Genomic DNA, 25,455 nt, shown 5'->3' with positions numbered 1-25,455 from the left:
CTATACTAACAACATCTCCAATAAACGTCAGAAACAAGCTATTTAACCAATCACAAGGACGTTCATTTGTGTCCATGCCTTCTCACTGCGTATATATTTTAACTGTTGACCATTGGCAGTCGACCTCTTATAATTACTGCTGCGTGACGGATATACTTTGGAACCAGACGTCAAAGCAATTATTTATAAAAAAACATTTTCCAAATAATTATTATAAAATGTTACACTCTCTGCAAATGGGGTGGCTAAACAGAAACAAAGGACCAGTTTATATGTTACTGCCTCCCGCAAATATCGTATTATTTCGGACATTTTTTGTCTGAACTGGACAAGTTTGCAACAACAACAACAACAAAAAACCCAAAACACCGACCCCAAATGTAGTTTCCATACTTAATTCGTAGAACATATTTTTTTTAGGATTTTCCGAAGTAAATACAGACAAATCACAGAAGTAAACAGGTCTGCCTGAACTGGTGACCATATGGTGTTCCATTTTCCACTTTTATTGCATATATTCATCTCTAGCTTTGCTTAAAGTAGACATGCAGCGCATTCACTAATTCATATTTCCTGCTTCAATGGTGAAAAATACTAACAGAACAACAGGAAGTTACTTTGTTCATTGAATGGTCAGTTTAGTTGTTCGTTGTTTCTGAAAGAACTAACAGTGGACTATTGATAGTGTAAACTGACAAGATGTTAAACACTCACTGTGTGAGGCTGCGTGTTGTAGGAAGTCCACACTCTGGTCGAGGTACTCCTGGATGCTGTTAGTGCCGGACAAGTGGCGATCATCTTCGTCCGAGTTCAGCTGGACGATCTCGGACAGGAAGGTGTTCACTTCCTCCAGCTGCTGCCTCAGCATCGCGTTGGCCTTCTCAGAGTCCACCAGCTCATTCCTCAGTGACGTCAGCTCGGCAGCCTCTCTCTCCTGTGACATCAGCTCAAAGTGCTCTCTCTCCTGTGATGTCAGCTCAATGTTCCCTCTCTCCAGTGCGTTCTTTCTCTCCAGTGACATCACCTCGACATTCTCTCTCTCTTTTGACCTGACACTGGCCGACTGCTGGAACTCGTTGAGTTTCTCCTGCAGTTCCAGGTTTTCATATTTACTCAGCTCAAGCTGTTCCTCCAGATTCTTTATCTTCTGCCGGACACCGTCTTCTGGTGTGCAACACGCCTCAGCGATGTTGTCGTGAGAGAATGTTCGCTTTATAGAGAAATCTCGTGGTGGGGATAGCGAGTTAGTCAAGCCACTCCCACTCGCTGTCATAGACACTCCAGATTTGTCACCCGGTTTCGATGGATACAAACACTCGAATGAAGCGTGGAATGACTTTGGTGCAGACTTGTTGAGACAGAGTTCACTCTGGGACCTGGAATCGAGCAGTCCCAGGCCAGCCTCTTGAAGAAGTTTCCTGTAATGTTTCATCTTCTGTGTCTGGTAATGCACCGTCTCCTCCGTGGCCGCCAGTTTGGCCGTGAGCTGGTTGAGCTGGTCGTGTAGCCGACGCTCCACGATCAGTGGGTGGTGTTCGTGTGACAGCAAGGAGGTTACTGGGTGGGCGGTCGTATCACTGGACTGGCCTCTCAAGCGTGGAATCCGGCTTGGTTTCACAGACTGACTAGAAACAGTGTCGTCACTGCTCTGTAATGTAGTGTCCACTTCATCACAAGAATGCGTCAGTCTCAGTCTGGGAATGGAGAACACAGATGGAGATGCCTGAACTGAAGCATCTTGCATTACAGCTTCTCTATGCAGACCTAACCCTTCTTCACGACACACTGTATCACCGGATTCCCCTGGTCTAGACCTGAGAATTTCAATTCCACCTGCCAGGTCCACCATCGTTTCTGCATTAAGACCTGATGTGTAACTGTCCATGGTAATCGTATTTATCTGTTTCTTCAAGGACTCGTTAAGACTGAGAACATCGTTGAGCTGTGAGTGTACCTTGACCAGTTCGTTCTGCAGGTCATGCACGCTGAGCAGGGCCGCGTAGTCGAGCTGCTTGTCGGGGTCGAGTGCCAGGTGTTCACGCAGCACGTGGTTCTCCTCCACCTTCCCATCGAGGAACCGTCTCAGCTCACTCACCTCCTCCTTCAGGTGATGCAGGTCCATCACAGACGGATTCCCGTTCTCGGGAATGTCTCCTGTATGCATGTGATGCTCCCTGTCCCTGGTAACATCTGTTTCCACGTGCATGCTCAACTCATGATGCTCCCTGTTCCCTGGAATGTTTCCTGCTTCCACGTGCGTGCTCAACACATGCTGTTGCAGCTGGTGGTTCTGTTTGAGGGCAGACAACAGATCGTCCTGGAGCTGGGAGACCAGTTTACGCAGCATCGTTGATGTCATGCCAGCTATCGCTTCAGTGTCCAGTATAGCACTTTCCCTGTGTTCCAAGACAAACGTTTCTGCCACATTGAAAAAACCTGGATGTGGTTCTAGCAGAGGTCTGTCTCTCTGGTGTGCAGGAGAGTCCTGAGGAACCATTCCACTCTGGTCTCTTCTGTGTGAAGGCCCATCGTGACCTCTTCCACTCTGAGACAGAGATGCTTCAGATGATGTATAAAGCTGTATCCTTGGTGACGTCTGTGTGTCAATGTCTGACCTTGTACGATCAAGTGGTGACGTCTGTATGTGAATTTCTGACCGTGTGTGACCAACTGGTGACGTCTCTGTGTGAATTTCTGACCATGTGTGACCAACTGGTGACGTCTGTGTGTGAATTTCTGACTTTGTGTGACCAACTGGTGATGTCTGTGTGTGAATTTCTGACCTTGTGTGACCAACTGGCAATTTCTGTTTATGAATTTCTGATTGGGTCCAACCAACTGGAGATGTCTGTGTGTGAATTTCTGACCGTGTGCGAGCAACTGGTGATGTCCGAGAAGAAATGTATTTCCCGTTATCACTGTCTCTATGACGACGTGGGCTCGTTGCAACAGCTTTGTTAAACACACCTGGGGACTGATTTCTGTTCGGTCTCACAAAATCTTCATCTGAAAGTATATAACAATAACAAAAAATTAAACTCTTACAAAAATAAGTACTGTAAAAACTTTATTTTAGTGGGTAAAATATGTGTGATATTTAATGAAAATGAGTCACTTCTCGTGCATTTATTTTCACAAATCCCCTATCCCTTTCCCAATAAAAAAATGAATTAACGGTATTGATGTCAATAATTTTGATGTTTATCATTTACAAAATACGATAGGTCCTAAGTATACACAAGGTGCTTAGGCTATCCTGTGTGCGTTTTTGTAATCCTCAAACTTGTTATAAAAACCGAACCTGAAAACAAAACAAAATTTAAAGTCGCAATGCTAGCTCAAGTTTGTTTTAAACAATATTTAATATTAACTGTCAAAATACTCATTCAGTACGGTTTGTGATTGGCCAACAGGCAAACCTTTTCATGTAAAGACATAGTACTGTTTATACATCATTTTCTTGATTAAATGTTTTAAGTGTTGCATTGTTACTAGAGTATATATTATAGTAACAAACTCTTAATTTAAAAAATATAACATTATATACATATTAAAAAAATAATGTATACAATTATACACTTAAATTTATTGCAGTGCGATAATTTTCAAGAAAACTTCTATTATTGGGATGGCTGAATTTATATAAAAAAAAGACAATAAAATCTGCAATCATATTTATTATTTTGAAAACCGCTCCTTGACAGCTGAAGACATTACAATCCATACACCTGTTATTAATTACATACACTAATTTTAATTTCAAATTAAATCTAATATTATTACTAATGTACACTAATTTTAAAATTTGTTTTGTTTAACGACACTACTAGAGCACATTGATTTATGAATCATTGACTATTGGATGTCAAACATTTGGTAATTCTGACATGTCTTAGAGAGGAAACTCTCTACCTTTTTCCTTTAGTGGCAAGGAATCTTTTATATGTACCATCCCATAGACAGGATAGCCCATACCACAGCCTTTGATATACTAGTCATGGTGCACTGGCTGGAACGAGAAATAGCCCAATAGGCCCACCGATGGGAATCGATCCAAAACCGACTGCACATCAAGTGAGCGCTTTACCACTGGACTATGTCCCACCCAAATTTTAATTTGAAATTAAACCTGTTATAAATAACACACTAATTTTAATTTCAAATTAAGTTTAATTTTATTAATAACATAGTTACACAATCTTAATTTTAATTTCAACTTAAACCTGATGTTATTAATAGCATACACTAAGTGACAGACTTGACACTGGTGGGGAAGGCTATGCTCATATTTCACAAACACCTGATATCACAGTGTTATAACAGTGATTCAAGAGTGCATGTATTTACAGATGTACTTATTCTAATGAGTTCTGTCCAGTGTTAGTTTTGATTTAGTAAACTAGTCTGGAAGTGGCAGTCCTTTGTGGCAACGCAAGAGGGATGAAATCTCCAGTCAAGAATCTTCTCAGGAGTGGCTGTCCTCCAATAGACGAAGAAACATTGGATAGAGATTTACGGAAGCATCCATTATTTGCCAAACGCCAATTAAACTCTGCATTGTGAGGAGATACAGCCCTGATAATGGACAGGACCTCCCAATAATTTCTTATGTATGGATAAATATACATATGTAACACTAGAATGACCACAAACATTTTCAATATACACACATTGATATTGTAAACAAGAAAATATATTTCACATGTAATTTTACTTGTTAAAATGTCTCTGTTAGTAAGAAACATTTCACAATGGCAGCAACCCGACGACTGTTTCTTTAAGCTCACCTAAGTGTGTGTCCCCATGTGTTGCGGCGGCCGATGTGTTGACGTGGTGGTGTAGCTGCTGCCACAGGCTGTTGTTGCGCAGCACAGTGTCCTGCAGCTGCTCCCTCAGACTCTGTACAGCTCCGAGCTCTGTGTGAAACGTGGCCGCACGGTCCGCCGGCACACTGAAACACAAACCAGTGACAAGAGGCTTGTTTACAACCAACCAACCACGTCATCACTATACACGTCTTAATGAGCTCCTTGGCTAACCTGTTCCTACAAAGCATATTGTGCTAATTCCATAAAGGATACTTAAAGGTTATCTTTATTAATGCACACAAACAACACACCCTCTAATCACCTTAAGTAGTGAAAGGTGGAACTGGAACGTCCACATCAAACAGATTATTAATGTTTTTGTTCTCTCTACATCAAGTAAAACTGGTTTAAACAATTTATGCTCTTATAGGGATTTCTGGTGCCAGTCACTCATCGTGCCCTGGGTGGACATGCTTGAACTGCAATTAGAAATGGGCTTACTAAAGAGCATACATCTTGCCAACACGGACATAAAGTTAATTACACAAATGTCAAACTTATTTAACATGTTGATGGATGTTGTCAATAGTCCTACACATAACAAATTTAACTTGAAATTTTTATTTAAAAAAAAAAAAAAAACACCCACAATTTTTTTTTTTTTAAATAAGTATTTCGAACTAAAAAACAAAGAATGTTAAAACAGGTTACCTTTTTTTTTGCTGAAAGTTATTTTTAAAATATATTGATTAATATAGATTCTGAGGTCACTTAGTGAAAAGCAGTGAAAAGGGAAGGTGACATAAATGAAACGAAACTACACCAATGACCAGATACTGGACTAACTGCTAAGAAATGCCAGCCACATTGATTGCTGGTGAAGTCTGACTGGTGTCGGTGTACTAGTGGAGAAAACATTCTCCATGCCACCACACCTGTCTGTGCCAGTGTCTGACTACACCTGTACCACTGAGCCAGGCTGTAACAGTTAAACGAGGCGGGCACCACACCTGTCTGTCAGTGTCTGACTACACATGTACCATTGAGCCAGGCTGTAACAGTTAAACGAGATGTGACACCACACCTGTCTGCCAGTGTCTTACTACACCTGTACCACTGAGCCAGGCTGTAACAGTTAAACAAGGCATGGCACCACACCTGTCTGTGCCAGTGTCTGACTATACCTGTACCACTGAGCCAGGCTGTAACAGTTAAACGAGGCGGGCACCACACCTGTCTGTGCCAGTGTCTGACTACACCTGTACCACTGAGCCAGGCTGTAACAGTTAAACGAGGCGGGCACCACACCTGTCTGTCAGTGTCTGACTACACATGTACCATTGAGCCAGGCTGTAACAGTTAAACGAGATGTGACACCACACCTGTCTGCCAGTGTCTTACTACACCTGTACCACTGAGCCAGGCTGTAACAGTTAAACAAGGCATGGCACCACACCTGTCTGTGCCAGTGTCTGACTATACCTGTACCACTGAGCCAGGCTGTAACAGTTAAACGAGGCGGGCACCACACCTGCCTGTGCCAGTGTCTGACTACACCTGTACCACTGAGCCAGGCTGTAACAGTTAAACGAGGCGTGGCACCACACATGTCTGTGCCAGTGTCTGACTACACCTGTACCACTGAGCCAGGCTGTAACAGTTAAACGAGGTGGCCACCACACCTGTCTGCCAGTGTCTGACTACACCTGTACCACTGAGCCAGGCTGTAACAGTTAAACGAGGCGTGGCATCACACCTGTCTGCCAGTGTCTGACTACACCTGTATCACTGAGCCAGGCTGTAACAGTTAAATGAGGCAGGCACCACGCCTGTCTGTCAGTGTCTGACTATACCTGTACCACTGAGCCAGGTTTAACAGTTAAAGGAGGCGTGGCATCCTGTCTGTCAGTGTCTGACTACACCTGTACCACTAAGCCAGGCTGTAACAGTTAAACAAGAGGGCACCACGCCTGTCTGTGCCAGTGTCTGATTGCACCTGTACCACTGAGCCAGGCAGTAACAGTTAAACGAAGCAGGCACCACACCTGTCTGTGCCAGTGTCTGACTATACTTGTACCACTGAGCCAGGCTGTAACAGTTAAACGAGGCGGGCACCACACCTGTCTGTGCCAGTGTCTTACTACACCTGTACCACTGAGCCAGGCTGTAACAGTTAAACGAGGCAGGCACCACACCTGTCTGTCAGTGTCTGACTACACCTGTACCACCAAGCCAGGCTGTAACAGTTGAACGAGGCGGGCACCACACCTGTCTGTCAGTGTCTGACTACAACTGTACCACTGAGCCAGGATGTAACAGTTAAACGAGGCGTGGCACCACACCTGTCTGTCAGTGTCTGACTACACCTGTACCACTGAGCCAGGTGGTAACAGTTAAACGAGGCAGGCACCACACCTGTCTGTCAGTGTCTGACTACAACTGTACCACTAAGCCAGGCTGTAACAGTTGAACGAGGCGGGCACCACACCTGTCTGTGCCAGTATCTGACTACACATGTACCACTGAGCCTTGCTGTAACAGTTAAAAGAGGCGGGCACAAGACCTGTCTGTACCAGAGCCAGGCGGTAACAGTTAAACGAGGCGGGCACCACACCTGTCTGTGCCAGTGTCCTACTACACCTGTACCACTGAGCCAGGCTGTAACAGTTAAATGAGGCAGGCACCACACCTGTCTGTCAGTGTCTGACTACACCTGTACCACTGAGCCAGGCGGTGTACCACTGAGCCAGGTGGTAACAGTTAAACGAGGCAGGCACCACACCTGTCTGTCAGTGTCTGACTACACCTGTACCACCAAGCCAGGCTGTAACAGTTGAACGAGGCGGGCACCACACCTGTCTGTGCCAGTATCTGACTACACATGTACCACTGAGCCTTGCTGTAACAGTTAAACGAGGCGGGCACCACACCTGTCTGTGCCAGTGTCTGACTATACCTGTACCACTGAGCCAGGATGTAACAGTTAAACGAGGCTGGCACCACACCTGTCTGTGCCAGTGTCCTACTATACCTGTACCACTGAGCCAGGCTGTAACAGTTAAACGAGGCGGGCACCACACCTGTCTGTGCCAATGTCCTACTATACCTGTACCACTGAGCCAGGCTGTAACAGTTAAACGAGGCAGGCACCACACCTGTCTGTGCCAGTGTCTGACTACACCTGTACCACTGAGCCAGGCAGTAACTGTTAAACGAGGCGTGTCAGGATTACTGCCAGGCGGAGGAAGCAGATTAGTGGAGTTAACCTTGGAATTACATAACTAGATTACACTCCCTTTCACCAGGCCTATCACAACAACACCTCTAGTCCAGCTCTGTGTACGCCGTGCAGTCATGTGCGCTAATCTCATTAGGCTTTGTCACAGAGGTCTGCACACTGGTCATAATTTAAAAAACAAAACACACTCTGACATTGTTACAACTGCAAAACTAAAACCTGATGCATGTGAATGGGCCTCGGTGAAGTAGGTGTGTATGAAAAACAATTTAATTGATTGCTTTGTGCTCACTTTCACAGCATTCAGTTTAAAAATTATAATTCCTCACATTTAATAAAGTTTCCAATAAAATGTATTTTACTCAGTTTGTAGCTTATTTATATTTTATGGTGGCTGTCAGTTGGAAACAGATAAATATGAGATATTTTTCAGTTATCTCCCTTTAATGTTAATCTGGCTACAGATGTTCAAAGCTATATGGTAAAACCATTGTATGATATGTCACTACAACACTGGCCAGAGCCAACGATAGTTTTACGATATCGTAGTGCTAAGATAGCTTCGAAAATATGGGCCCTGGTCTTTATTGTTGTCACCTTATTAGTATGACACTGCTTGGTAGTTATCAAACCCTACACTTTAGTGGCAACATATAGCAGAGTAATGTAATGTAGATAACATCAAGAGGTATTTGCATACCAAACAGTATGATTGTAAATTCTGCCATTTCAAAGTGAAAACCGGGTCTAATATTACTAGGTTTAATGTTACAACTGAACATCAACGACCAAAGGGAGGAAACTCAAGGAAAGTCTAACATTACTCACCCACTCTTGTCTCCGTCTTCGCCTCTGGCGTTCAAGGTGATGAAAATCTGATGTTCCTGTTTCAGTGACTCGCTCAGGTAATGCATTTCCTTCAACTGTTCTTCAAGTAACTTGAACAACTAAATTAACAATTTAAAACTAAAGTACTGTCAGAAATAAAATAAAAATGATTTTCGCCGATTATTTCTTACATATTAAACAGACAAGTAAATATTTTGTAAATATCTCTTTAATGATAGTCTACCTAATTTAGCATTTACTTGTTTTGGCTCTCATTGATGTAGAAGGTGGTGTTTACTCTTGGAATTAAAAGAAAGATGTCGGTAAACAGGTAATTTGTGCACTTTATTAGAACAGACTATAACAAATTTTGGTCAAGACATGTCAGTTTCATTGCTGTTACAACATGTGAGGGACCGTTTCTAATGAGGGTTTACCCCTATCCCTCTCCAAAACAAAATATCTGTAGACATTTATAAGTAACTTTTGAGCAAAACTGTCAAGAGTTTGTGATCTATACTACTCAAAAGAATTTAAGGGTCAAAAATTTATAACCAAATAAGTTTCAGAGATTATTAGATTGATGATGTAAACTACACCAACATTTTTATTTATTGTTCCATATTTACAAAAATCCACAAATAAACGTCACTGTATACAAGAAAGTCACATGACATGCTGTCAAAGTTGAAGGTTGTCAAACATGGATTTTACACATTAGAACATTCGTTTAATAGTGTGTGAATCCACCCCTGGCGCGAATACACTCGACACATCGTTGCCTCATGCTGTTGATCAGACGTCTGAAGAACTCTTGGGGAATGGCCTGCCACTCTGCCATAAGAAGTTGACCCAGATCATGAAGGTTGGCCGGAGGGGCATGGTTATCCCGAACTCTCCTGCCTAATTCGTCCCAGGCGTGCTCTATTGGGGCCAACTCAGGTGAATATGCTGGCCAATCCATCCTGGCGATACCTTGCTGTCTGAGAAAGTCCGTTACCACCCTGGCGCAGTGGGGTCTGGCATTGTCATCCTGCAGAACTGCCCCGCCGCCAATCTGCTGAAGACCTGGGAGAACCAACGGCCGGATAATCTCATTCAGATAGCAGATTCCATTCAGATTGCCATCCACCACATAGAGGGGGGTCCTGTGGTGGATAGAGATGCCGCAGATTGTCACGTAATCGGCGTGCAGTGGTTGTGCGTTGACGTAGAGCCATATTGGTGATGTAGCGGTCATCTCTATTTGTAGTGTTTCGGGGTCTTCCCAAACGTGGATGATTTCGAACAGAATTCGTTGCTTGGTACCGTTGCCACAGTCGGCCAACGACACTCTGACTGACACCAAGTCTCAGAGCAACATTTCTTTGCGTATTGCCATCCTGAAGCCAAGCAATAGCCCTTCCTCGATCTTCGATAGTCAGTTGAAGTCGTACCATTGTCGAATTTGGAGTGTGCACCGTACACGAACGCAAGCTCCAATTATACGGAAATTCAGCATTGGGAACATGGAATACACGTGCAAAGCGTGCAAATGAAGCGCTTTGTGAAAAAGCAAGTTATGGGCACTTAGCAGACCTTTCGCTTTCGCCCTAATTTACGTGCAAATGTAAGCATGTTTTCGCCATTAGAACTAGTCGACAGTGTCAATGACAGTGGATTTTAATTAATTTATGGGTTGCTTAGACCCAATTTCGTCAAAATGGAACAATACCATGCGTGACATTATGGTCTAGCTAATATAATTGACATTCAGAAAATAATGTAGAAAATATCGTCTGACCCTTAAATTCTTTTGAGTAGTATATTATACCGGTATTAAAAGTGCTATCTCAAAGTTAAATAATGACAGCTATTGCAAATCATGTTTTTATTAAGTTTTGCTTTAACATTTAAAGACTACACCTTTAACTGTATGTCCATAAATGATTATAAGAAATAATTTTATCTACTGGTAGAAAATACATTTTTATTGGAGAATCTTTGTCACTAACAGATGCTCACATATAACTTCTAATATAGCACCTTTAAGTGGTTGCAAGATTGTGTAAATTTCTAATGTACTTATATAATAATAATAATAATAATAATAATAATAAATTCTTTATTTAGTGAGGGTTACACAGTTAGCAAAAGCTAATCTTCCCTGAGGCCCTCAGGTACAAACAATACAGAATTACAATACATACAATGAATTTATATTCACTAAATATGATGGTCATAATTAATCATTTATGCTGCAATTCAAACTAATCAGTTAGCTTGCAGTTTTAAATTAAAAGGTTTTTTTAAGGGTAAATGGAATTGACACATATTATCAGCATGTGTTATAGTATGTTCCAATAAAGGTAACAACTATCCTGTTTACTGACATGTTGATTTCAATTCCAAGAGTAACCACCACCTTGTACATCAATGAGAACCCAAACAGGTAAATGCCAAATTAGAGTATCATTAAAGAGATATTTACTAAATATTTACATGTCTGTTTAATATGAAAGAAATAATCAACGAAAATCAGTTTTATTTTATTTCCGACACTACTTTAGTTACAATAGCACAAGTACAACTAGAACCACATTTTAAAACTGGTTACAACAGCACCCGTACAACTAGAACCACCTTTTAAAACTGGTTACAATAGCACAAGTACAACTAGAACCACATTTTAAAACTGGTTACAACAGCACAGGTACAACTAGAACCACATTTTAAAACTGGTTACTACAGCACCGGTACAACTAGAACCACATGTTATAATTGGTTACTACAGCATTGGTACAACTAGAACCACATTTTAAAACTGGTTACAACAGCACCCGTACAACTAGAACCACATTTTAAAACTGGTTACAGCACAGGTACAACTAGAACCACATTTTAAAACTGGTTACTACAGCACCGGTACAACTAGAACCACATTTTAAAACTGGTTACAATAGCACAGGTACAACTAGAACCACATTTTAAAACTGGTTACTACAGCACCGGTACAACTAGAACCACATTTTAAAACTGGTTACTACAGCACCGGTACAACTAGAACCACATTTTAAAACTGGTTACTACAGCACCGGTACAACTAGAACCACATTTTAAAACTGGTTACTACACTACAGCACCGGTACAACTAGAACCACATTTTAAAACTGGTTACTACAGCACCGGTACTAGAACCACTACTGGTTACTACAGCACCGGTACATAGAACCACATTTTAAAACTGGTACTACACAGGTACAACTAGAACCACATTTTAAAACTGGTTACTACAGCACCGGTACAACTAGAACCACATTTTAAAACTGGTTACTACAGCACCGGTACAACTAGAACCACATTTTAAAACTGGTTACTACAGCACCGGTACAACTAGAACCACATTTTAAAACTGGTTACTACAGCACCGGTACAACTAGAACCACATGGTTACTACAACCGGTACAACTGGTTACTACAGCATTGGTACAACTAGAACCACATTTTAAAACTGGTTACAACAGCACAGGTACAACTAGAACCACATTTTAAAACTGGTTACTACAGCACCGGTACAACTAGAACCACATGTTATAATTGGTTACTACAGCATTGGTACAACTAGAACCACATTTTAAAACTAGTTACAACAGCACCGGTACAACTAGAACCACATTTTAAAACTGGTTACAATAGCACAGGTATAACTAGAACCACATTTTAAAACTAGCTGTAATGATACAAAATAACGTTTTAAGATCAACTGTAATAATACAACTAAAATCACATTTAACACTAGTCATAACAGAACATGTGCAACAAAAACCATATTTAAAAAATAAAATGAGTACTGTAATAAATCTCTGGTACTATATTATACTCTTCAAAAAAAGAAACGCAAAAGGGTACAAATGGGTTATAACTCCGATTTTATGTTTCCTACCGGTTCATGCTTTGTGAATATAAGGTCATTGCATGTCCCAAACACATTCCCACGGTTACATTCGATAAAACGCAGCTACTGTACAATAAAGTTCCAAAATGTGAATATTCGCAAAAACGCAGCCACGTGCAAACCATGTCACCACTGCACGTGCGTTGTCTGCACGTGCAACATGAACACCGACAGTATAAAAGTGCAGGGTGTTCGCTTGCCTGGCCTCTGTATCTGGCCGACAGTTGACAATCCAGGACATGCCACGTCTCAGTGAACCGCAGAGAAACAATGCCATCGGCCGACTAGACGCAGGCGAATCCAGAACGGCCGTTGCCAGGGCATTCCATGTGTCCCCAAGCACCATCTCCAGACTGTGGGACCGTTACCAGCAACATGGATCAACACGTGACCTCCCTAGATCCGGTCGACCACGGGTCACTACCCCCGGGCAGGACCGCTACATCCGGGTACGCCACCTTCGGGAACGATTGACTACTGCCACCTCCACAGCCGCAGCAATACCAGGTTTGCGCAGGATATCCGACCAGACCGTACGGAACCGCCTACGTGAGGTAGGAATTCGTGCCAGACGTCCAGTTCGAGGTGTCATCTTAACACCACAACACCGTCGACTCCGACTGCAGTGGTGCCAGATTCATCGACAATGGCCTCAACTGCGATGGAGACAGGTGTGGTTCAGTGACGAGTCCCGATTTCTGCTCTGACGTCATGATGGAAGATGTCGCGTGTATAGGCGTCGTGGTGAACGTTATGCGGCAAACTGTGTGCAGGAAGTGGACAGATTCGGCGGGGGTAGTGTCATGGTGTGGGCAGCCATCTCACACACTGGCAGAACTGACCTGGTCCACGTGCAGGGCAACCTGAATGCACAGGGCTACACTGACCAGATCCTCCGGCCACACATCGTTCCAGTTATGGCCAACGCCAACGCAGTGTTCCAACATGACAACGCCAGGCCTCACACAGCACGTCTCACAACAGCTTTCCTACAGAACAACAACATTAATGTCCTTCCTTGGCCATCGACATCACCGGATTTGAACCCAATTGAGCATCTATGGGACGAGTTGGACCGACGCCTCCGACAGCGACAACCACAGCCCCAGACCCTGCCCGAGCTGGCAGCAGCCTTGCAGGCCGAGTGGGCCACCATCCCCCGGGACGTCATCCGTACTCTGGTTGCTTCAATGGGCAGGCGGTGCCAGGCAGTTGTCAACACACGCGGAGGCCACACCCGGTATTGACTCCAGATGACCTTGACCTTGGTGGTGTGTCCTATCACTTACTCACAATGGACTAGAGTGAATTGTGAACAATCCTGCAACATTTGGTAATTATCGGACTCACCATTCAATAATTAAATCAATTCTCCAAATGTTACGACAATGTGGTTTTGCGTTTCTTCTTTTGAAGAGTATAGTTCTGCCATGTCAGAACTTTAGTATGGGTTATAACAAAACAAAATGAGTACTGTAATATATCTCTGGTACTATATTAGTTCTGCCTTGTCAGAACTTTAGTATGGGTTATAACAAAACAAAACGAGTACTGTCATATATCTCTGGTACTATATTAGTTCTGCCATGTCAGAACTTTAGTATGGGTTATAACAAAACAAAACGACTACTGTCATATATCTCTGGTACTATATTAGTTCTACCATGTCAGAACTTTAGTATGGGTTATAACAAAACAAAACGACTACTGTCATATATCTCTGGTACTATATTAGTTCTACCATGTCAGAACTTTAGTATGGGTTATAACAAAACAAAACGACTACTGTCATATATCTCTGGTACTATATTAGTTCTGCCATGTCAGAACTTTAGTATGGGTTATAACAAAACAAAATGAACAAAACAAAACGTACCATGTCAGAACTTTAGTACTGTCATATATCTCTGGTACTATATTAGTTCTGCCATGTCAGAACTTTAGTATGGGTTATAACAAAACAAAATGAGTACTGATCTCTGGTACATGTCAGAACTTTAGTATGGGTTATAACAAAACTGAGTACTGTAATATATCTCTGGTACTATATTAGTTCTACCATGTCAGAACTTTAGTATGGGTTATAACAAAACAAAATGAGTACTGTAATATATCTCTGGTACTATATTAGTTCTACCATGTCAGAACTTTAGTATGGGTTATAACAAAACAAAACGAGTACTGTAATATATCTCTGGTACTATATTAGTTCTGCCATGTCAGAACTTTAGTATGGGTTATAACAAAACAAAACGAGTACTGTAATATATCTCTGGTACTATATTAGTTCTGCCATGTCAGAACTTTAGTATGGGTTATAACAAAACAAAACGAGTACTGTAATATATCTCTGGTACTATATTAGTTCTACCATGTCAGAACTTTAGTATGGGTTATAACAAAACAAAATGAGTACTGTAATAAATCTCTGGTACTATATTAGTTCTACCATGTCAGAACTTTAGTATGGGTTATAACAAAACAAAATGAGTACTGTAATATATCTCTGGTACTATATTAGTTCTACCATGTCAGAACTTTAGTATGGGTTATAACAAAACAAAACGAGTACTGTAATATATCTCTGGTACTATATTAGTTCTACCATGTCAGAACTTTAGTATGGGTTATAACAAAACAAAACGACTACTGTCATATATCTCTGGTACTATATTAGTTCTACCATGTCAGAACTTTAGTATGGGTTATAACAAAACACAAATTTTGTTTAAAGGGACAGACCCTAGTTTCAACCCGTGAAAATTAACATTAAGTTTAGTTAATTTAGAAACCTGTAACACATTTGGATAAAGTTACAACTGAGTGAAACATGAGTCTGTGACTTTGAAATGGTGAAATACCCTCTAAAAATAACTGTTACTTCTTGCACGTGTGTTTTTAAAAATATGAGAAATGCATTTTATGATATTAAAAACACCAGGATGACCAAAAACACTTCAAATGTGGATAAACTAAACAATAAAATCTAAATAAAGTATGATTTCAGTTATCAAAAACGGCTCTAATAGTAAAAAATATGCCTTAATGTTTAACAACTAGGGTATGTCCTTATAATTATTTAAGACCATGTAAATTATGCCCTAAATTTAATGCATAATAAAAAAAATAGACTAGTGCAAGCAATGCGATAACAAAACGACCGTTCAGGCTATTTTCAGGGCTGTACATAATAATAAAAATGATGGTATCACAGTAGCTTATCTGTATTATGTAATAACAAGCATTTTGAAAGTACTGCTAAAGCAATACATGTCCCCTATTGGGCTCAACAATTTTTCGTATCTCCTAAATTCAAGGACCATAACTCTGAAAAGTGGGTAAATCACCATGAGACTTCAACTTGATCTGTAAAGCTATATACAAAAGATAAAGCTATATATAAAATTGCATCTTGATATCTCCAGCATTGCAAAAATCCAGAAAACTAATTTTCACATCTCCTAAGTTGAAGGGCCATAACTCGGTTACAAATGGATAAATCGCCATGAAAGTTAAACTTGGATTTACTGTAACAGTATGTGATAAACCTATACACAAAATTTCAGCTCAATATCTAAAGATCTTCTGCAAAAAAACATCCAGAAAACCTATGTGGGACAGACGGACAGATGGAGATGAACCCTATAGTCCCCTTCGGTTGAACTGGTAAGGGACTAATAAAAAAGAAAATGCTGTGACAAACCTCTGGTATTACATTAGTTGTGCTGTGTAATATTAAATAAAAGAGAAAATGCTGTGACAAACCTCTGGTATTACATTAGTTGTGCTGTGTAATATTAAATAAAAGAGAAAATGCTGTGACAAACCTCTGGTATTACATTAGTTGTGCTGTGTAATATTAAATAAAAGAGAAAATGCTGTGACAAACCTCTGGAACCATATTGGCTGCACTGTCACCATACACAGGTTTGTTATTCTGTTGTTCCCTCAGTTGAGCTAACTCCCTCTTCAGCCTGTTCATGTCGTGCAGTATGTCATCCGGGACATCCCCGTGCTGGCCAGGCTGAAACTGTGTAAACATTTATAATCGTCTCTGGTCCATCGGTGTCAGATGGTGTTTGTTTTATAAGGAATACTATACGAGTAGCCATTAGGTAGGATAATTCTCATGAGTTGTGAGCAAATGCGAGTTGGATACATTTTTAACAAGTTGTAAGATCAATGGAATCTAACAGACATCAGTTCAAATCTGTCTCTTTAAACTAATCTCTCACATGTGCAATGTCAATCTGTGATACCAAAAATATCAAAAATACTATGAGTGGCCATTAGATAGGATAATTCTTTAAACTGATCTCCTACGTGTAATATCACCATGTGATACCAAAAATATCACACAATAGTCCAGCGGGTAAGGGGGACAATCGTTCACTTTTTGGGGAAAGCATGAAACTTTCCAGGTGGGTAGTACATCCCAATACAATTAATTTTCAATTAGGACCCATCTCAAAAAGCCCCCTGGTGGCGACCATCTTGGATTTTAATATGGCCACCATCCGGTGTATAGTTCCCTCAATATCTTCAATATTAGGGCAGGTACAGACATATTTTAAATGGCTACCCCCATGTTTTCCTAGTCATAGAATCATATGAGACCATTTACAACTTCCTATACTGCTGAACAGGGGCAATTTGTTCTGCGGAATTGTGGCATTGATAAATTTTGAACGTGTTCTGAGGTGATCCTCAATGTAAGAAACATATTGAGATTTCCCTAGGTCCTCTATTTTCCTGACCGTACTGATGACCTTGTCTGGCATTATAAGCTTTGAATTCAAATTCAGTAAGTCTTTGCTATCCTCTGTGAAAGGGTTGCCCATCTGTTCAATGGTCGTGACTAGTGAGCATACATCATTGGCAAACTGCTCCTGGATGCTTTTCGTCTGTTCATGGTGTCGTCTGGGATCGTTTGTTTTTGAACCGAACCCACTCTCAAATTCAGACACCATCCGTGCAATTTCAGGACCAGCTACCATCCACCTGCGCAATGCTCCAGGATATTCCATTAGGCCGACAGCTCCATCATCACCTTTAACCATGGCATTGACCTGTTCATGAGCTTGGTCCAGAGAAAGAGCAGAGAATGGTCGAGTTGTTTTCTGGCCTGTGAAAGGTCCTCTTTGAAATTCGGAATGAACATCAGGGCATTTGTCTTCTAATGTCACCATATCACGAATATGGATGGGTAACCAGCGGGCATAGTTAGTATGGTCCAATGCGAAAAACCAGGGTGCCAACTGTGCCATTGATGCAGTGTATAAGCCAAAGTTGGACTGTTGGAGAGAGTGAACAAACTGCAGGATGGTAAGCTCGAAGCCAAGCACAGTTGACCAGTATTGAAACTGTGGGGGCCTCATTGACTCCAGTGAACACCACTCTGGGAAATCCATAGACTTGTTCTTATGACTTTCCGAGTGTTTGTATGCAAAATATGCTTTCTGCTGTAACTGATATAGAGCAGCAGCCATCACTTGATGAGCTCGCCTTGTCTTTGTAAGGTGAGATGCATGTAGAAAAGCTTCAGCTGTTCCTGCACTAGCTATGTCAGCCTGGGTCAACGCATCTACCCATCCGCGTCCATCTAACAAGTCTCCAATTGTCTTAAGGGCAGTCATTTCAGTGTGGAGTCCGCCCAACATCATTACGTACTTGTCCTCCCCAAACATTGAAGGATATTTCCACTGCACCTGTTTGGCAATTGCATAGAGTGGTTGGTCAAGGGCAAGCACTGGAGTCTGACCAGGATTGAGAAGACCTATTGCAGCTGCATTAGTCTTCATTATGTGAGTTATCATTGCCACAGTATTCGACTTCTCTCGGAATAATGGCAGCAGAGCTATTTCTGTTGTCGGCCTAGGTGATTCCCGATGGCTAGCTGCATGACAGGCAGTCCATGAAATCCAATCATTGTCTCCAAGCTCATCATCTCCACATAGTTCCATCTGTTTTTCCAGCCAAGCATTCTCTGATTTTCGGTCTTCCATCCAGCCATCGGTAGGTGGCTTCATAGGCCTAACTGAAGCAGGAACAAGGACATTCTTCGGCAAGAGTTGGGCTGGGGTAACTGCTGTGTAGGCTGGGGGCAGCTGGGAAATCCGTTTGGCTTAACCTTTGTCTGAAAGGGATACTCTTCTACGCTCTTCCCCAGGATTGCCTTCGGTTGGATGCTGGCACAAAGAGTGGGCAGTCCCATGGAATGAATCTTTGGCTGTAATAGCACTGGGATTGTGATCTATATTACCACCTTGTCCTGTGGTGAATACACCTTTACATCATTGGGGAGGACAAATTACACCGTCCTTTTCGTATTATTGACCTTCATAAATGATCTCATAGCATGAAAACATAGGGGTAGGAGTTGAAAGTGTTTTTGTATCTGCAATATTCTGAAAGATATGAAAGAAAATAGGGTTCAGACGGTGGCCATCTTGAAATTCATGATGGCGGACATTACAGGAAGTCATAAATGGTATCATATGATTCTATGACCACGAAAACATGGGGTAGTCATTGAAAATATGTCTGTACCTGCCCTAATATTGAAGATATTGAGAACCATATACACCAGATGGCGACCATACTGAAATCCAAGATGGCTATTTTGAGGTGGGTCCTAATCGAAAATGGAAGGTATGGAGGTCTACTACACATGTGCAAAGTTTCGTGCTTTCCCCACAAAATGAACGATTGGTTGTTACCTGGCTCTTAACCACTGGACTACAGGGTTCATTCCAATGGGTGTCTAAGAAAATATGTTAGCCAGGAACCAATGTTATGTTACTGCCGAGATGACATTAAACAATCTTCTATTTAAAACATGGACAATTACATCAACCCAGACTGAGAAAATCTCAAAAACCTCATTTAGTGCTAAGTGAAATATTTACCTTCAAAGCTCTTTGGAAGGCCTGTAGTTTTTTGTTCAATTCTTTGATAATTTCATTCTTTTCATCATTTTCGTTTCCTAAATACTAATAAATGAAAGATAAGGGGAAATATAACTAAACTTGTTGATGCACATTTAATTTAACAAAAAATTAATACTAACATCTATTGAAATAATAATAAAATAATCATGAATAATATACATCTATCAGTCGACAGATAAACCACAAGCTCTTAATCCAGCCTTGATTTAAAGAAAACATTTTAGGGGTCCAATATAAAAGACCAGTACAGGGATTGGTCAGTAGACAAAAGACTTTATCTCGCCTTCATGTAAAATTCTTTAATCTCATTGGTTGTTTGCCGTTGGACAAATCCTTTATACCCCTGTGGGCGGAGCCAAATTCTCTTATACCCTGTCTGTAATTTCCAACAGTTTCCAGCCACCCCAGTTAATGCTAAAGCAATAATTAGATTATAAATAACATTGATAATCAATCAAATATACATAATTAATTTTATTTTTACTATAAAATACATTATTTCAATACTTTTAAAATCTGCAATGTTAAACTCGGCCACCTAATTACAGTCGTGGTGTTATTGTATTAATGCGCGATTAGCAACAGTTGGTTTTGGGGTTTTTTTTTAATATTTTAAATTTTGTTACTACATACATTTCTGATAAAAAAAAAATTTTTTTTTATTAATATCTGTTTCAGACAATTTCATATTACAAACATTTGAAATTAAAAACTCGTTTATCGATGGAACTATTTTTCGTCACTGGCAAGCGGTTTCGTTCGCGTCCGCGTGGTACGGCTCCGTTAATAAATTGTTAATAAATATTGTCTGGCGTTATTTTGATTATTTGGCTATATGGTTTAACATGTTGGCAAGATAAATTCGTTGTAGAAGCATCTCTCGGGGTATATAGCTTTTTATGTACCCTCTGTCACCTTCGGCTCGGGGTAAAAGAACACACAGAGGGTACATAAAAAGCCATATACCCCTCGTGATGCTTCTACAACTTATAATATTATGGCCAGGAGCTGGATTTAGCTCAGTCGGTTGAGTGCTCGCTTCGCAGGATCGAACCACCTCGGTGGATCCATTCAACCGATTGTTTTTTTCTTGTTCCAACCAGTGCACCACAACTCGTCAAAGGCTGTGGTATGTGCTTTCTTGTCTGTGGGAAGGTGCATATAAAATATCAAATAGCTGATGATTAATAAATCAATGTGCTCTAGTGGTGTCGTTAAACAAAACAAACTTTGATATTATGGCCTTTATTAAATTTTACAAACAGTACCTAAGCCAAAATGACATGAGATAAAATAATATTTGTAAATTGTTATTAAAGAGAGGAAACAGAAAGAAACACAGAGATGGTGAAAAGGTCAGTTATTTCTTCACTGTTTAGACAGTAAATACAGAGAATTGTTTATTAATCGTGAAACTTAAGTTGTCGACAGATTTCAATATGTAAGTTCAATACAGTTAACAGATTTATATCAATCTCTTCACCAAGGTTTATTACAGTTAACAGATTTACCTCAACTTTTTCACTGATGTTCAATACAGTTAACCAATTTACTTCAATCTCTTCATCCTTCAGCGAGGTTCACTACAGTTAACAGATTTACCTCAATATCTTCATCCTTCACTGAGGTTCACTACAGTTAACAGATTTACCTCAACCTCTTCATCCTCCAGAGGTTCACTACAGTTAACAAATTTACATCAATCTCTTCATCCTTCACTGAGGTTCGTTACAGTTAACAGATCTACTGCAACCTCTTCATCCTTCACTGAGGTTCACTACAGTTAACAGATTTACCTCAACCTCTTCATCCTTCACTGAGGTTCACTACAGTTAATAAATTTACCTCAATCTCTTCACTGAGGTTCACTAGTTAACAGATTTACCTCCACCTCTTCATCCTTCACTGAGGTTCACTACAGTTAACAGATTTACCTCAATCTCTTCACTGAGGTTCACTAGTTAACAGATTTACCTCCACCTCTTCATCCTTCACTGAAATTCACTACAGTTAACATATCTACCTCAACCTCCTCATCCTTCATAAAGGTTCATTACAGTTAACAGATTTACCTCAACCTCTTCATACTTCACTGAGGTTCACTATAGTTAACAGATTTACCTCATCTTCATCCTTCATTGAGTTAACAAATTTACCTCAACCTCTTCACTGAGATTAACAGATTTACCTCAATCTCTTCATCCTTCAAAGAAGTTCACTGCAGTTAACAGATTTACCTCAACCTCTTCATCCTTCACCGAGGTTCACTACAGTTAACAGATTTACCTCAACCTCTTCACTGAGGTTAACACATTGGCCTCAACCTCTTCTGAGGTTATCAGCTTGACATAAATCTCCTCATGGAGGTTAACAAATTGACATCAACCTCTTCATTGAGGTTAACATATTTACCACAACCTCTTCAGTTAGGTTAACATATTTACCTCAACCTCTTCACTGATATTATCCTCAACCTCTTTAGTGAGGTTAACAGATTTACCTCAATCTCTTCATCCTTCTTCTTCAGTCGTTCCTCCATCTTCTTCAGCAGGTTGTCTAGTGTGGAGTTCTTGTCCTGGAAATCGTAAATCACACGTCATGATAAAAAACGCTTTAACAAATATTATCTTTAACAGTGCTTTAACAGATGACAGTTGGTACGTAGAGACAAGCTATTAACTAGTACTTCAGTAAAAAGACAATATATAAAAGCACTGACTATTCACAACTAAATCAGTAAAAAGAATACACAATCTCTATTAACTGTTAAGTGAGTAAAACAATAATCAGAGCATGTAATGAGAATACAAACCCTGAATGGTAAATCAATTAAAAGTACACAGATACTTATTATTAACTGTTAAAGGAGTAAAAGGGAAGACCGTCTAAACAGTTTCATTACAAAAGTCACAGGCCTCCAGATTTCATGAAAACAATCATTTCCAGTAGCGTGCCAGCTAAATCACACAAATGATAGTCTTGTCCATTATCATATTACATAATAAACCAATATCATGATAACTGATAGTCTTGTCCATTATCATGTTACATAATGAACCAATATCATGATAACTGATAGTCTTGTCCATTATCATGTTACATAATGAACCAATATCATGATAACTGATAATCTTGTCCATTATCATGTTACATAATGAACCAATATCATGATAACTGATAGTCTTGTCCATTATCATGTTATATAATGTACTAATATCATGATAACTGATAGTCTGTAGCCCATTATCATGTTACATAATGTACTAATATCATGATAACTGATAGTCTGTAGCCCATTATCATGTTACATAATGTACTAATATCATGATAACTGATAGTCTTGTCCATTATCATGTTGCATGATGAACCAATATCATGATAACTGATAGTCTGTAGCCCATTACCATGTTACATAATGTACCAATATCATGATAACTGATAGTCTGTAGCCCATTACCATGTTACATAATGTACTAATATCATGATAACTGATAGTCTGTAGCCCATTATCATGTCTGTAGCCCATTATCATGTTACATAATGTACTAATATCATGATAACTGATAGTCTGTAGCCCATTATCATGTTATATAATGTACTAATATGATAACTGATAGTCTGTAGCCCATTATCATGTTATATAATGTACTAATATGATAATTGATAGTCTGTAGCCCATTATCATGTTATATAATGAACCAATATCATGATAACTGAGTCTGTAGCCCATTATCATGTTACATAATGAACCAATATCATGACAACTGATTGTCTGTAGTCCATTATCATGTTACATAATGTACTAATATCATGATAACTGATAGTCTGTAGCCCATTATCATGTTACATAATGAACCAATATCATGACAACTGAATGTCTGTAGTCCATTATCATGTTATATAATGTACTAATATCATGATAACTGATAGTCTGTAGCCCATTATCATGTTACATAATGTACTAATATCATGATAACTGATAGTCTGTAGCCCATTATCATGTTACATAATGTACTAATATCATGATAACTGATAGTCTGTAGCCCATTATCATGTTATATAATGTACCAATATCATTAGTAAAACCCAGTTTCCAATAGCTTCCTATGATAACATGACACAAAAACTAAAAAGAATTTCCCACAAAATTAGAAATTGTGTGGCATTTGATATCTACCAGAGCTAGCCCTGTCTACACACATCAGGTGTTAACATAAATGTGTCTTACTTTTTTATCTGCCTGGATGAAGTCCATGCAGTCCTGAAGCTGCCTGTCCTTCGCGTCCAGCCGGTCGGTCATCTGTTGTAGCAAGACGTCTTTGTTCTTCACCTGAGTCTCCACGTCGGACAACAGATTCTAAGTCAAAATAACAACACATTTCTCACTAACATACTATGGCAGACACTGAGCTAACCAATATAATAGTAATCAAGTTATAGACACCAGTAGATCCACCATCAACCATATTATAAAAACCAATAGATCAACCATCAATCAAGTTATAATAACCAGTAGATCCACCATCATAGTGATAATCAAGTTATACAAACCAGTAGATCCACAATCATAGTGATAATCAAGTTATACAAACCAGTAGATCAATCATCATAGTGATAATCAACAAACCAGTAGATCAACAATCATAATGATAATCAAGTTATACAAACCAGTAGATCCACAATCATAGTGATAATCAAGTTATACAAACCAGTAGATCAATCATCATAGTGATAATCAACAAACCAGTAGATCAACAATCATAATGATAATCAAGTTATACAAACCAGTAGATCCACAATCATAATGATAATCAAGTTATACAAACAGCAGATCCACCATCATAATGATAATCAAGTTATACAAACAGCAGATCCACCATCATAGTGATAATCAAGTTATACAAACTAGTAGATCCACCTTCATAATGATAATCAAGTTATACAAACCAGCAGATCAATCATCAGTGATAACCAAGTTATACAAACCAGCAGATCCACCATCATAATGATAATCAAGTTATACAAACAGCAGATCCACCATCACAGTGATAATCAAGTTATACAAACCAGTAGATCCACCATCATAGTGATAATCAAGTTATACAAACTAGTAGATCAATCATCATAATGATAATCAACAAACCAGTAGATCAACAATCATAATGATAATCAAGTTATACAAACCAGTAGATCAACAATCATAATGATAATCAAGTTATACAAACCAGTAGATCAACAATCATAATGATAATCAAGTTATACAAACAGCAGATCCACCATCACAGTGATAATCAAGTTATACAAACCAGTAGATCCACCATCACAGTGATAATCAAGTTATACAAACCAGTAGATCAATCATCACAGTGATAATCAAGTTATACAAACAGCAGATCCACCATCACAGTGATAATCAAGTTATACAAACCAGTAGATCCACCATCATAATGATAATCAAGTTATACACACCAGTAGATCCACCATTACAGTGATAATCAAGTTATAAAATTAGGTATGACATGAAGTACAGACCACCTGACGGTCAACAGACAGTTATCTACCTTGTAATGTGCGGCTTGTTTCTCCACGCCTTCTTCAGCCTGGCGTTTCTCCTTCATCAACTCATCCTGAAGAATCTGCATTAAACATTAGTAATTCATTTCATCACATCTTCATCGTGGAAATACTACGTAAAAA

General features: G+C 39.8%; 1 protein-coding gene across 1 annotated transcript in view; it reads right to left on the bottom strand.

The window, feature by feature from the left end:
* Positions 1-25,455, bottom strand: part of LOC121384750 (interaptin-like) — a 59,805-nt gene that overhangs the window by 17,073 nt on the left and 17,277 nt on the right. The window contains exons 6-13 of the mRNA XM_041515290.1: positions 25,320-25,394; positions 23,987-24,115; positions 22,259-22,333; positions 19,717-19,800; positions 16,698-16,838; positions 8,875-8,993; positions 4,788-4,951; positions 715-3,006 (exon numbers count right to left, since the gene is read on the bottom strand). Of these exons, the coding sequence (XP_041371224.1) occupies positions 715-3,006; positions 4,788-4,951; positions 8,875-8,993; positions 16,698-16,838; positions 19,717-19,800; positions 22,259-22,333; positions 23,987-24,115; positions 25,320-25,394 (3,079 nt within the window). The remainder of the gene's footprint in view (positions 1-714; positions 3,007-4,787; positions 4,952-8,874; positions 8,994-16,697; positions 16,839-19,716; positions 19,801-22,258; positions 22,334-23,986; positions 24,116-25,319; positions 25,395-25,455) is intronic.

Source organism: Gigantopelta aegis, chromosome 10 (genome assembly GCF_016097555.1).
Source record: "Gigantopelta aegis isolate Gae_Host chromosome 10, Gae_host_genome, whole genome shotgun sequence".
In the NCBI taxonomy this organism is placed as follows: Eukaryota; Metazoa; Mollusca; class Gastropoda; order Neomphalida; family Peltospiridae; genus Gigantopelta; species Gigantopelta aegis.
Note: the sequence above shows the minus strand (reverse complement) of the source record. Positions and strands in the feature narration are given on the sequence as shown.